Below are 13,847 nucleotides of genomic sequence, written 5' to 3'. Positions count from 1 at the left end.
AGGTGGCATGCAACACGAGAGCTGAATACCAGGGTGCCAGCCAAGTGGCAATCCAGGAGACATGCATTCCTAAAAGAGGGAAAAGCTCAGTGCAAAGGCCCAAAGCAGATCTGAGCTTGGAGAATTCAAGGAACCAGCAGAGACCAGCATGGCTGGACCAGGATGACAAGAGGAGAGTGGACCGAGGAGGGGGAGGGTAGGTAGAACACAGCTCTGTAAGCCTAGTCGAGGAGCTTGGGTTCTATTCTCATGTAGTAAGACACTACCGGAGGGCTGTATGTAGGGAAGCAAGGTAATGAGATTTAAATTTTCCTGCTGGCTGCGATGGGAAGACTAGACTAGGGGAACAAGAGAAGACGCAAGGAGACCAGTTAGAACTTGCTTAGTAACTGGGGATGATTTTGCCCCAGGAGACACCTGGCAATGTATGGAGACATTTTTGGTCGTCACAGCTGGGGTTGGGGGTGCGTTCCTGCATCTAGTGGGTAGAGGCCAGGGATGCCGCTCATTATCTCACATTATCCAAGATGACCCCTACACCCCAGAATGGTCCTGCACCAAATGTCAGTCACGGGTAAAAAAATGCCTGAGTTGGAAGATGTTGCCCAGGTCCCAGCAAGAGGTGATGGTGAAAGAAGCCAGGATGGTGGAGGTGAAGAAGGAGGAAGCTCTTTTCAGTTAATGTTGTGAAATACTGAACGCTTTCTTCCTTATTTCCTTAGACCCTTTGGTCCCTTTTTAGCCATTGAGGGCAATCGGTGTTTACTGCCTCAGGGATAATATAGAAAAACTGTCAATTCTTGGCTTCTGACTTTCAAAAGCCCAGCTCTCGGGCAGAAGGGGAACCACCTGGGTTATGGACAACAGCTTTGAGAGAATGGGTGATGACAAAGAGCAAGGAGACCACTCCCATTCCCCAGCCCACCACACAGTGCACACATGCACACAGAGTTCCTGGACCAAAGGGGAGAGGCAGTAAAGCCAGCTGTATGTAGATACACAGATCTCTAAGAGAAACATCTGCACCCTGCCACCTACCCCAAACGAGCCCAGGGAGGAAGGATGCTGAGGGAGCCACCAACTGGATTCACAGAATCTAAGGACAGAGGGGAGCCTACTCCCTTCCCCAGGCAGAGCCCCCGGGAGGCACCAGGGGAGAGAAGCCTGAGACAAACATCCAGGGTCCTGAGGGCCCTGCCTGGAGCATGGGGAGTCGGGAGCCCAGGTGCCTGCAAATCACAGGCGGGAGCCAAGGACAGGAGGACACATGAACAAAGAAGGATCACTGCCACAGACCAATCCCCGGAGACTCAGGGGGAAGGAAGGTATCCCCGCAGGCACCACAGTAGCCTGATGATAAATCACAAGGACTGTCCCACAACAGCCCTGGTGCTGCAGAAGTCTCCCTGGACCCTGAGATTCAACCCTGAAGGAAAAGAGAGGGGAATCCCAAAGTGACTTAGATTTATCCCTGTCATTGCAACAGAATAGAGACACAAAACGGAGACTGGATCACAGAAATTGTTTTGTTCTTTGTTTTTTTTTGTTTGTTTTTTTTTTTTTTGCAGTTTTTGGCCGGGGCTGGGTTTGAACCCGCCACCTCCAGCATATGGGACCTGCGCCCTACTCCTTTGAGCCACGGGCACGACCCACAGGAATATTTTTAAAAACATATTTATTGGCTCAGCACCTGTAGCTCAGTAGCTAGGGCGCTGGCCACATATACTGGGGCTGGTGGTTCAAACCCAGCCTGGGCCTGCCAAACAACAATGACAACTACAACGAAAAAAGAAAAATGGCCAGGTGTGGTGGGTGCCTGTAGTCCCAGCTACTTGGGAGGCTGAGGGAAGAGAATCGCTTAAGCCCAAGAGTTTGAGGTTGCTGTGAGCTGTGATGCCAGGGCAACATAGTGAGACTACTTCACATGCACCTGAGTTTGTGGCTGAGGTTTGTTCACTCTGAAGCTCAAGGGGCCATAGACTTCTCCAGGTTCATTTGCACCATTATCAGCTGGCACCAACTGTATTATCCCAGGGGCAGAGCCAGGTCCATCCAAGGCACCTTGAACACACCCCAGGGCAGCATGTGCCCCTTACTGTCACACGCAGACTGGTACACACAACGCAGATTGATCGGGGCTGACCTGTTTGCAAATCACCATTGAACTCACTGGTGGAGCACTGTGTAATTGGAAATGCAAACCCATGTTTTCTAGGCGACCTCAAAACACTACTTGATGTCCCTTAGCTGGATCAAACGTGCATTTGTTTTATCTCTTCCCCTCTTCAGACCACCCTCCGAGAAAAGTAGAAAAGTCAGGGAACTCCACAAGAGGCAAAAAGAGAAAGAACCACTTAATCCACCACTGTGCAACCTGACACATTCCAAAATGTAATCCAAGGAACAGTCTTGTGAAATTCCCAAGAGAAAGGGCTGCAAGACCAAGTAAGTATAGGGAACCTCCATGGCCCCTACTTGGAGATTCACAGTTAGCACATTCACGATTCCCAGAAGCCCTGGGGAAAGACACCTATTTCACTCAGTTTATCCTAGAACTTCCTTTTTGAGCATACAACTATTGTTTTTTTTCATCCCGGGCTTCTTTACATCTAATTTCACAGAATATACTCAGGGAACACAACCTCAAGCATGAACTGGCATAATGATGAAACAAATTAAGAGAACAGAGCCAAAGTCCCATTCCTCTCCAGCCACGACATTTTATAAACACCAACAAGCAATCAGGAATAGATCGTTTCCAAGTGAAATCAGGCCCAGGACACCGCTTCCTAGGTGCTTCATGAAGCCAGAAGTTCTCAAGCCCAGCACCTTTAAGAAGTCAACCCTGGTGGCTTGGCGCCTGTGGCTCAAGCGGCTAAGGCGCCAGCCACATATACCCAAGGTGGCGGGTTCAAATCCCCAGCCCAGGCCCGCCAAACAACAATGATGGCTGCAACCAAACAATGGCCAGGCGTTGTGGTGGGCGCCTGTAGTCCCAGCTACTTGGGAGGCTGAGGCAGGAGACTCGCTTGAGCCCAGGAGTTGGAGGTTGCTGTGAGCATGATGCCATGGCACTCTACCCAGGGGGACAGCTTGGGGCTCCGTCTCAAAAAAAAAAAAAAAAAAGAAGTCAACCCTGGCTATTCCCCTAAGTGGCCTGAGGAGATCTGTGAAAATGGTTCACTATTCACTTGACCCAGAAAACCCCACAAAGTCATGCAAGTCAAGAGGCTCAAATCTTTGTGGTCACTTTAAGAACACACATGAAACTGCCCAAGCCATCAAGGGTATGCATATATGAAAAGCCACCAAATATCTGAAGGATGTCATGTTAAAGAAACAACGTGTACCATTCCGACGTTACAATGGTGGAGATGGTAGGTGTGCCCAGGCCAAACAGTGGGGCTGGACCCAGGGTCGGTGGCCCAAAAAGAGTGCTAAATTTTTGCAGCATATGCTTAAAAATGCAGCAAGTAATGCTGAACTTAAGGGTTTAGATGTAGATTCTCTGACCATTGAGCACATCCAAGTGAACAACGCACCCAAGATGCATCACTGAACTTACAGAACCCATGGTCGCATTAACCCATACATGAGCTCCCCTGCCACACTGAGATGGTCCTTACTGAAAAGGAACAAATTGTTCCCAAACCAGAAGAAGAGGTAGCACAGAAGAAAAAGACATTCCCAGAAGAAACTGAAGAAACAAAAATTTATGGCACAGGCATAAAAGCAACATAAAATAAATGCAAATAATAGTAAAAAAAAAAAAAAAAAATTAAAAAGTCAACCCTGGCCCCTTTCTGGTGGCTAGGCAGGAAAGGACTCAGTTTCAGAAAGCAGCCTAGCCTCATGTCCTCCTGGCCTCTCCAGTCTTGACCCTGCTAGGTAACCCTGCCCCTCCTTTCTTCTCTCCCCAGGCAACCACCACCCACCAGAGTGTACCACCAGAAGTTGGGAAGACCCTGGTTTTAAGCTAGCCCTGACATTCTTCACAATGCAATCCAGTGCTATTTATTATTTTATTTCTCTGAACTTCAGCTTTTAATCTATTAAAAAAGAGAAGAAGAATGACTAATTCACAGAGTTACCAAAATCACAAAATGAGATACCCTGGTATATGACTGAGACAAAGAATCTCAGGAAAAATGAATGGCCTCTCTCTGTATGGCCTTCAGCACAGCTTACAATGGTCACTGCATGATGAAATGATAGGGGCTTGTGGGGAAAAAAGGTCATCCCTAACATATCAATTCTGATGATAAAAACTCCAGAAATGAACAATATGAACCCTCAGATCTATAGATTTCCCCAGACTTGGGAGAGCCCTGGAGTAAAGTGCCACCTCCCACACTCACAGAGAAGGCTCTTGACATAGCTACCTTCATCAAATCTCCACTAATCTCCACACATCTCCTCTACCAGGTACAAATTAGGAAATTCAGCAAACCATGAAGGATATCGCTTTTGCCAGTAAAACCTCTACTTTCAATGGAACGAGAAGTATGGATGTTACTATGGGCTGACTGCATTTCTCCCCAAAAGGTGCTTATGTTAAATCCCTGATCCCCAAGTGATGACCTTTGGAGATGGGACCTTTGGGAGGTGATTATGTGGTAAGGGTGGGACCCTCATGATGAGATTAGTGCCCTTCTCGGAGAAGACAACAGAGCACTCTCCAGGAGCACACACTGAGGAAAACCCATGGGAGCACCCAGCAGGTAGGTGGCTGCCTGAAAGCCAGAAGCGGGCCCTCATCTGGAACTGAGTTTGCCAGAACCTTGATTTTGGACTTCCCAGCCTCCAGAACTGTGAAAAATAAATAAAAGTCATCCAGTACATAGTATTTTGTTACAACAGCCTGAGCCAACTAAGACAGATGTCAAAGAAAATAACTGTTTGAGCTATGAGTTAGTTGTAAGATTAAAATTTCTTGTTAGTAACTTACAAGCCCATCCCTCAATTAGTCACCAGCCAGGCACATTAAGGAAACAAAGATGACTGTGTGTCTTTCTGCCTTTAAGAGTTAATGGCCAAGGGCCTCAAAACAATTTCAATTGGCTCGGCGCCTGTGGCTCAAGCAGCTAAGGCGCCAGCCACATACACCTAAGGTGGCGAGTTCGAATCCCCAGCCCGGGCCCGCCAAAACAACAATGATGGCTGCAACCAAAAAATGGCCAGGCGTTGTGGTGGGCGCCTGTAGTCCCAGCTACTTGGGAGGCGGAGGCAGGAGACTCACTTGAGCCCAGGAGTTGGAGGTTGCTGTGAGTGTAATGCCATGGCACTCTACCCAGGGAGATAGCTTGAGGCTCCGTCTCAAAAAAAAAAAAAAAAAAACAATTTCAATTAAGGATAATAAAGTTTGCAATAGAGCTGCAGATGTAAGGGAATCGGTGAGTCTTCCGAGGAGAGTTAGGCAGGTATTAGGGAAGGTGTTATTTGAGCAGGCATTGGGAAAGATCTGGAGGTTGAAAATGGAATGGAGCATTCAGAAAAAAGGGATTGGTCTGCTGTGGTTATAAGGGCACAGGCCTGTCACAGAGAAAATGACTGAAGATGAAACAGGAAAACTAGCTGAGGCCCTATCACCAGGGACTGTTGCAAACTGGCAGCCCAAAAGACCAGAATTTCCCTACCCTATTGACATGTTTATATAGGCAGCATAGTATTTTGATAATTTGATTCAATATTTTAAAATCAGGAGATTTTATTTAAAATTCCAGATTCCCGGCTCGGCACCTGTGGCTCAAGTGGCTAAGGCGCCAGTCACATACACCTAAGGTGGCAGGTTCAAATCCAGCCCAGGCCTGCCAAACAACAATGACCACTGCAACCAAAAAAAATAGCCAGGCGCTGTGGCAGGCGCCTGTGGTCCTAGCTACTTGGGAGGCGGAGGCAGGAGACTCGCTTGAGCCCAGAAGTTGGAGGTTGCTGTGAGCTGTGATGCCACAGCACTCTACCCAGTGTGACAGCTTGAGGCTCTGTCTCAAAAAAAGAAAAAAAAAAATTCCAGATTCCCTTGAAATACTATAAGAACTGACCACTCTGGGCTCATTGTCCTGACTGGCAATGACAGGCTGGAGCTCAGCTGCCCTCTCTGGACCAACTCCCTGCTTGGCCAAGTCCCCACTACTCCCCCTTGTTACCCAACCCAGCTTGCTTTCCCCATTTAATCTCATTGAAATCAGCGAGCGTTCCTGAGGAAGTCCTCCAATCACTGTAGGCTATGCTCTATTTAAGACTAAGCTCACTCTGGTGCTTGGCTGGGAGTTATTTTGTGCTTTGAATTTTTTATTTCCTTCTCTTATTTTATCATCATATTCCAAGAAAACTTACAGAAAGCAAAGAACATATCATGTACTTTACACCTGTCACAACACTCAGCACAAGACCAAGTACAACATAGATGATCAATGTTTGTTCAATGAATGCATACATGAATGAGTAAATACGTGTGCCTCTGTGATTATTCTGAATATCTGCTATTATTCCTCAAAATTCAAGACTTTTCAATTAAGATGGCCTAAAATGCATATGTAATAAAAATAAAATGCTAAGGTCAATCGTTGAAGTTCTATTTCAATTTTCTAATAGGTTGAAATGGAAATAGGAACTCTAAATAAATGCAAAACAGACCATTATATCTGCCACCAAGATGAATTAGAGCCCTGGATATGCTTGCAAATAAGATCACCAAACACTATCAGCAATCTTTGAGGGAACTGTGGAGAACAGGTGCCAAAAAGCTGGAGACTGGCAAATGTTCTGATTTTCAAAAGGGGAAGGAAGTTATAGCTTGCCAGTTCCAGACTAGATAACATGATGTCACTCTCAGGCAAGCTTCTTCAACAGATTTATAAAGGAACACTTAGGAGCACCTAGGACAGGAAGCAATGACAAAGAACAAGTTGTGTTAAATTTCATTTCATTTTCTTCTCTCTAAGAAGGTTCCCAGCCCAGTGGATTGACAAAACGTAGCAGACATAATACACATGGTACAATGAAAGGAGAAGCAGCAAAAAAGACAATTCAACCTTTAGGCACTATTAATGGAAGTATTAGAGACAGAATGAAGGAGGTGATAATTATTTTCCTTCCTTGACCACATCTAGAGAATCACATTTAGAACTTAGCACCACTCTTGAAGTAAGGTATTGATCGCATGATCTTATAAGGTCCTTTCAGCAAAGCCTCTTTAAAAACACAAAACTCTTGGGCACAGTGGCTCATGCTTATAATCTAGTACTCTGGGAGCCCCTGATGCAGGAGGAATCCTTGAGCTCAGGAGTTGGAGACCAGCCTGAGCAAGAGTGAGACTTTGTCTCTCTCTATATAAAACATAACACTCTTATCCAAATTTCTGGCATCTTTTGAAAAATTTGAAGATCTGGCTAGGCCTACATTGGTGACTGAAATGGAAACAATTGGTTGAACCCAAGTAGTGGATGGCTATTTGGCCAGGACATGTGATCTCAGGTCCACCACAGTCACCACCATCCTTCTTCTGTTGCCCGCAGTGAGGTGGTAGACTGGCTGCCACAAATATCTCACTTGGCCAACTGCACTCGTTTATTCTACCTGCCAAGCACCCAAAGACACTGGAGCCTGCAATGCCAGATCCAGTAGATCCAAAGGATAAGGAAGATAGTAAGTGGCAGCGAACCATCTGATATAAGCAAGTGCACACTACAATCAGAGGCTCCAAACACCCAATGTCATGGGCAGTCATAGGGAAAAGGTATGTGTCTCGTCCTATGAAGTCCCAAGGGGAAGGAACTGTAACATCAATAGATGAATGAGTGACATATTTAACATGACAAGAAAAAACAGAAGAGCCAGAACTGTCCAAAGATATAATATATGAGCTTGGGAGGTAATGAGGTCCCCCATCAATAGAAATGTGCAAGCATATGGTTTACAACTGCTGTGCAGTTATATAATCAAAGGAATTCAAGTACCTAATGAGGTGAGAGAAGGCATGAGCCTAAAAATTTTTATAATAGAAAAAATGCTATTCTACAACCTTTTGGCTGGGCGTACTAGCTCATGCCTGTAATCCTAACACTCTGGGAAGACAAGGCAAGAGGATTGCCTGACCTCAGGAGCTGGAGACCAGCCTGAGCAAAAGTGAAACCCCATCTCTACTAATAATAGAAAAGTAGCCAGGTGATGTGGAGGGCGCCTATAGTCCCAGCTGCTCATGAGGCTGAGGCAAGTAGGATTGCTTGAGCCCAGGAGTTTGAGGTTGCTGTGAGCTATGATGTCACAGCACTCTACCCAGGGCAAAAGAGTGAGGCTCTGTCTCAAATAATAAATAAATAAATAAATAAGCAACCAACATTCCCTTTTGTTAGGTCAGTAGACTCTTGAAAGGGAGAAAAAGAGAGTAAGTCAATTAAGAACTCAGCACCATTTTGAAAAATCAAAAGTTCCCTTCACAGAGTACAAAATCTAACTAAGTAGATTGTACCAGACGAGCTAAATGATACCCAGGAAGAAAGGTCATTTGGCGCAGGCAGTGTTTTTGGTGATTGGTCAAACATTCCTCAGAGGCCTGCAACAAAGGCAAGGGGATGAAAACTAAGAGGAAACAATGGAACTTGATGATCAAGAGGCAGCCAGTCCCCAGCAAACTGCCATCTGCTGCTGACATCAATCCTTCCAGGGGCAGCTTCAGCAAACAATGTATCAGGGAACGCTAGGCCTGGGAGAAAACTGGCCTTATGACCTTGGGCAAGTCATTTCACCAGACTGGGCCTCAGTTTCCTCATCTCTGAAACTGAGCCCCTACTAACCCTTTTGTAGTGGACCCAGAGTAGTAACAATATCTGGGAGAAAGCTGTACACACATCAGTAATTATAATGCCGATTAACAGATTAAAATTTTGACAATTAACAGATAAAATTTTAAAAGAAAATATTTCAGAGGCTTTCAGGGACAGCAGTATCCTGCCCTAATGTTGTGGGTGTCAACTCTAAAAGAATAAAATCAAACTCCTTTAACCAGAAGGCAGAGAAATTTAAAATCTGGAAGAGACAAGATCATGTGGGCAAATTTCCTGATGAAATGCATGGTAATTGATGCATTCCTGATGAAATTCACAGTATTTGCTAATTAGTTGTTAAAATAAAGGCGGAAGATAAAAAGTAAAAGAATCAGCCAGCACAATCAATGCTTAATTGGTCCTCAAGTAAAGTTCACTGGCCCAGTTGTATAGCAAGCCTTCAAAAATGAAATAAGCACATTTCCTACCCTGACAATGCTTACAAAACCTGAACTGTCTCAAACTCAACATCCTCCTTTTTATCATGGCATTTTTCATGGGAAACTCAATTTCTAAAAAATAATAATCAGCCCGATTCACTTTATAAAACATAAACTCCCTAAAAAAGAATCTATTCAAAGACTGAAACTAGGCTTTTGTACTGAGCGGTGGGGTGAATTCAGATTTCTGGCCAATAAAGTGCTTGTTTCTAGATTTTCAGCAAGGCTAAAACATCCTAAGTCGCAGTTGCCTACACTGAACTGCCAATGAAAAGAAAGAGACCAGGGGAAAAAGGAGGGTTTTCTGCTCTTCTTGCCCTCAAGTCTACCCGAAGGTGATGACCACACAGAGTTTGACCAGAACTAAAAAGTAAAAGACCGTTGGTGAGACAGGGAGGAAAAAAAAAAAAAAGCCCTCCCGCCGTGGCTGGTCTCCTCCCAAAGTTCCCAAGCATGTGAAGCATGGATGGCAGCTGGGATGCTGGCCGGCCCTCCCGCCACTCCTGGGAGACCATGGGCTTCCCGGGTCTTCAGCTGCAGCAGCACCTAGGAGCAGGTGTGGCAACCTCAGGTCACTTGAGCCCCAAATAACCAACCCGCTCAACCGTCCATATGTAACCTCAAGGATAGGCCTCAGCATCCACTGAAGATGTGTTCTGTCTCTACTTTGTGAGGAAACACAGCACACCCTATGTCGCAGCAAGAGAGCCATGACCAGAAAGAAAACGGACACCGAGAGGCACGGCCCAGGCTTCCCTCTGGGCACATTCTCAGAGAAATGGTAAGCACTGTGCGTGGAGCTCTGACATGTCCCTTGCCAAAGCTGAGCCCAGAACGTGGGCAGGTGGGAGAAGCCCCGGTCTGGCCTGTGCATGCCAGCAATTAGCTGTGCAATTGTGGCCCTTTTCTGTTTGGACCGGCTAGCTGGATTTAGGGAGCGGCTTCTGAAAGAAGTCTGAGCCTGGTGGCACCAAAGCTGGAACCAACAACACCCAGAGGTCATCTCACCCTCCCAGCAGGCTTCCCCTGAAACCACAGAAGCCAGGCAGCACCGGCCAGCCCCAACGGCACACTGAGGGCTTGGTGGTGAATGAAAGCTGATGACCCTAAACGCTAGTGCACAGAGAGATTGGGCTGCACACTGCGAGATAATACATTTTCTGCATCAAGCTCCCTCTTTATGCTTAAATGCCTGCATTAGCCTGGATCAATATGCCCCATAACAGTTAATCCATGACAACCCAGGCCAGCCAAGAGACACCGACAAAGAAGTACCGCCCAGGGAGGCTGCCTCCCTGCACACATGCCTGTGAATTCCAGCCCAGAGAAAGAGGTGGAGGCCAATCCACCACCACCAACGAAAACCAGAAAGGGTGGGCGGGGGGGAGCAGATCGCTTAAAAATATACACCAATATTAAGGAGCTTTTACCATGGTGGGGACCGGGTGGAGGTAGTGACTATCAAAATAGCCTGAGAGTGACATGTCATCGCCAAGATGATGGAGTATCCGCGACACTCCTAAAGTCGGGCATAGGATCCTCCTCACACACCTGCAATGCAGAGATTGCTGGCCGTTCTCTAATCCACACTCCCAGCCCCAGTGCTATCTGCAGCTGAAACCAGTCCGGACTTGTGCGGCTGCCACTGTTCCTCCTCACAATAAGATTATTGATGCATAACAACATTTCATGATGGCAGGGAGGAAAGGGGGGGTTAGTCAGAGCAAGAGAAAAAGGAAACGGGAGGAGGAGGAAAACTCTCCAGCCAGCATCTCACCTTTTATTTGCGCTTCATATTCGGCAATGATCTCTTTGTCTTTCTTGAACTTAGTTTGAGATGACATCTTCCGTGGCCAAAGGAACTGACAGACTGTTTGATTTATTTCTCCTTTTCTTCCTGAGTCCTCTCTCAAGCCCTGGTAATCATACGGCTCTGGTCGATTTCACAAGGTTTAGGGGCTAATCTCTCTTTTGGCTGCAGAGCAGGGGTGAAAATCCTTCTCCTTCTGGGAGGAAAATTCTCTTTTCTCGCAGAGAAATGGCTTTAGTGGCTTGCAGCTCCTCTTGCAAAAGAAGAATCACCCTAGGAGCACAGTAACCTGCCCCAGATTTTCAAGATTTTTCTTCCAAAAAAAAAAAAATAATAACAGCCAAGAGCACTCACACCCACATACACACACAAACACTCACGTGTGCATGCGTACACTCATCCAGACACGCTTACACACAGTTGTGATGTGCACACAGGCATCTACACACACACCCCTCACTCACTCACACGCACACACACTCACTCGATCACACACACACATCCAGGAGAGGCGCGGCGCCTCCTTGGTCGTGCAGCCAGCCCCTGGCTTGCTTTGAAAGGCTCAGCTAAGTCGATGGTCAGGTTGCCAAAGGGCCGGTCATCTCGCATCCTCCCTCCCTTCGGAGCCTCTGGTCTGATGTCCAGTGAGGATGAAAGCCAGGAGAGCGAGATGGAAGTTTTCCTGCCGTAATGCTTAAGCTCCAGTGAACCCAGGCTGGACTGCTAGCCCTGCAGGGCCGGCTCAGCTCTCCCCTACCGCCCTCGTCCTCGTCACTAGACTCCGCCTCCCGGATTTTATAACAACTGACACATTGTAGCCTACAGGAGAGCAGAACTCACTGCAAGCAAAAAGGGGAAGAAACACTCACAAAAGGGAAGGCAACAGGAAAAAGAATTGGGTTGGGAAGGCCTGAGGGACTCCTGCAAACTCCAACCATTAACTGGGGGGTTAGGGATTTTTTCTTCCAAAAGCTAAAGATCCCTCCTCCTTTTTTTTCCACTGTGCAATTTAATTCAGTCTCTCAAATCAGTAGCTGTATGACAGTCAGTCACTCTGGAGAGTCCAGCAGAAGGCCTGACCCATGTAGAGAGGGGGATTAACATGCTCTGAGCAATTACTTGGTGGCAGAGACAATACCAGGAGTTTCAGGCATGTGGCTTAGCAAAGAGGCAGACACAGCCGGAGCAGTGGCTTGTGGGCTTTGGGCAAATTCATAACTCATTGAATCTCAGTTTCCTTACCAATAAAATGGGTTCTTTGGGGGGTATCTTTCATTCATTTTTTTCAACAGATATTTACTGATAGCTTACTATAGTTCTGGCACTGTTCTGACCACAGGGACATGGAAATGATCAAAACAGGGGGGGGAAAATCCCTGCCCTTCTGGAGCCCCAGCTCCAGATCACACAACACCATTCATGCCAATATTCTCAGTAAAAGGACCCCCAGAGCAGCATGCATTGTGAATGGCGCCCCCTGGGAGAGGAAGACAAAAAAATAAGCATAATGAGTAAAATATATAATATAGTAGATAATGGTAAATAAGCATGGAGAAAAAGATTTTGCAGGGTAGGGACATCAGGAATAAGGAGAGCTCTTGGGAGGATCAAATAAGAATGCAAAGCCAAGCTTTGCACAGAGTTAGCACTCGATGAATGGTAGCAAGTATTATGACCCCTTCATGTCCCTCGACCACCTAACAACATAGGTACAAGTATCTCTCTTTCACAGAGAAAGGAGCAGGGCTTGAGTTCGGGAGGTGACTTACCCCAGGTCAGCAGCATTCCAGCCCAGGCTATCCCACACCAGACTCTGCTCCCCGATGCGACGGAGAACAAGCCCGTTTCACATGCGCTTAAGGTAGAATAAAATCTGTTGTGTAGAAATGGAATCAATCAGCTCAGCGCCTATAGCTTAACCGGCTAAGGCGCCAGCCACATACACCTAAGGTGGCGGGTTCGAATCCAGCCCAGACCCGCCAAACAACAATGACGGCTGCAACCAAAAAATGGCCGGGCGCTGTGGCGGGTGCCTGTAGTCCCAGCTACTTGGGAGGCTGAGGCAGGAGACTCACTTGAGCCCAGGAATTGGAGGTTGCTGTGAGCTGTGATGCCACGGCACTCTACCCAGGGGGACAGCTTGAGGCTCTGTCTCAAAAAAAAAAAAAAAAAAAAGAAATGGAATCAATCATCAGAGGGTCCCTGGCCCCTGGAATTTCACATACCGAGAGTGTCATTAACATGTATTGTTTGTTCCCTATCAGGTCTTGAGAGAAATGTTCACAAATTTCTCAAAATAAGTATAATCTTTCATTTGCCTTTTTCTGAGTATATAATACATGATTTGATCTGGACTCAGGAAGGCATAGGTTATCCATGCCAGGCCATCGAGGCTTCCTAGAAGAGGCAGCAGCTGCAATGGATATCTCCACCCAGGCATGGCAAGGGGAAGGAGGCGAGGCAGGATAGTTCTATGAGTGCAGGCCCACAGGTGGAAAAGCACGGGGTCAAGTCCAGCTGGTGGATCACAGGGCTTATTTATAGCTTCGTGCTCAGAGGCAGGAGGTCGAGGAGTTCAGAAATAGATGCCACCAGCCTGCAGCCCCACCCTACCCAAACCCCCGCCTGCATCCTCTGCTATTCCCCTTCTGACCAGTTTAAAACAGCAAAAGCCTCACATGTCACCTTAGAAAGATATGCTCTAAGATCAGCATCCCTGCCTCTAGCCCAGATTCTCCAAGGAGAATGGGAATTAATACCGCACGTCCTTGG

General features: G+C 46.7%; 1 protein-coding gene across 2 annotated transcripts in view; it reads right to left on the bottom strand.

The window, feature by feature from the left end:
- Positions 1-11,794, bottom strand: part of SRGAP3 (SLIT-ROBO Rho GTPase activating protein 3) — a 253,632-nt gene extending 241,838 nt beyond the window's left edge. For both annotated transcript variants that reach the window (XM_003785468.2, XM_003785467.2), the window contains exon 1: positions 11,043-11,794. In XM_003785468.2, coding sequence (XP_003785516.1) covers positions 11,043-11,109 — 67 coding nt within the window. In that variant the 5' untranslated portion in view covers positions 11,110-11,794. The remainder of the gene's footprint in view (positions 1-11,042) is intronic.
- Between the last annotated feature and the right edge of the window lie 2,053 nt (positions 11,795-13,847).

The sequence above is a fragment of the Otolemur garnettii genome, unplaced genomic scaffold, assembly GCF_000181295.1.
Source record: "Otolemur garnettii isolate 467f Iridium unplaced genomic scaffold, OtoGar3 scaffold00015, whole genome shotgun sequence".
Classification (NCBI taxonomy): domain Eukaryota; kingdom Metazoa; phylum Chordata; class Mammalia; order Primates; family Galagidae; genus Otolemur; species Otolemur garnettii.
This window is presented reverse-complemented; position numbering and strand designations above follow the sequence as displayed.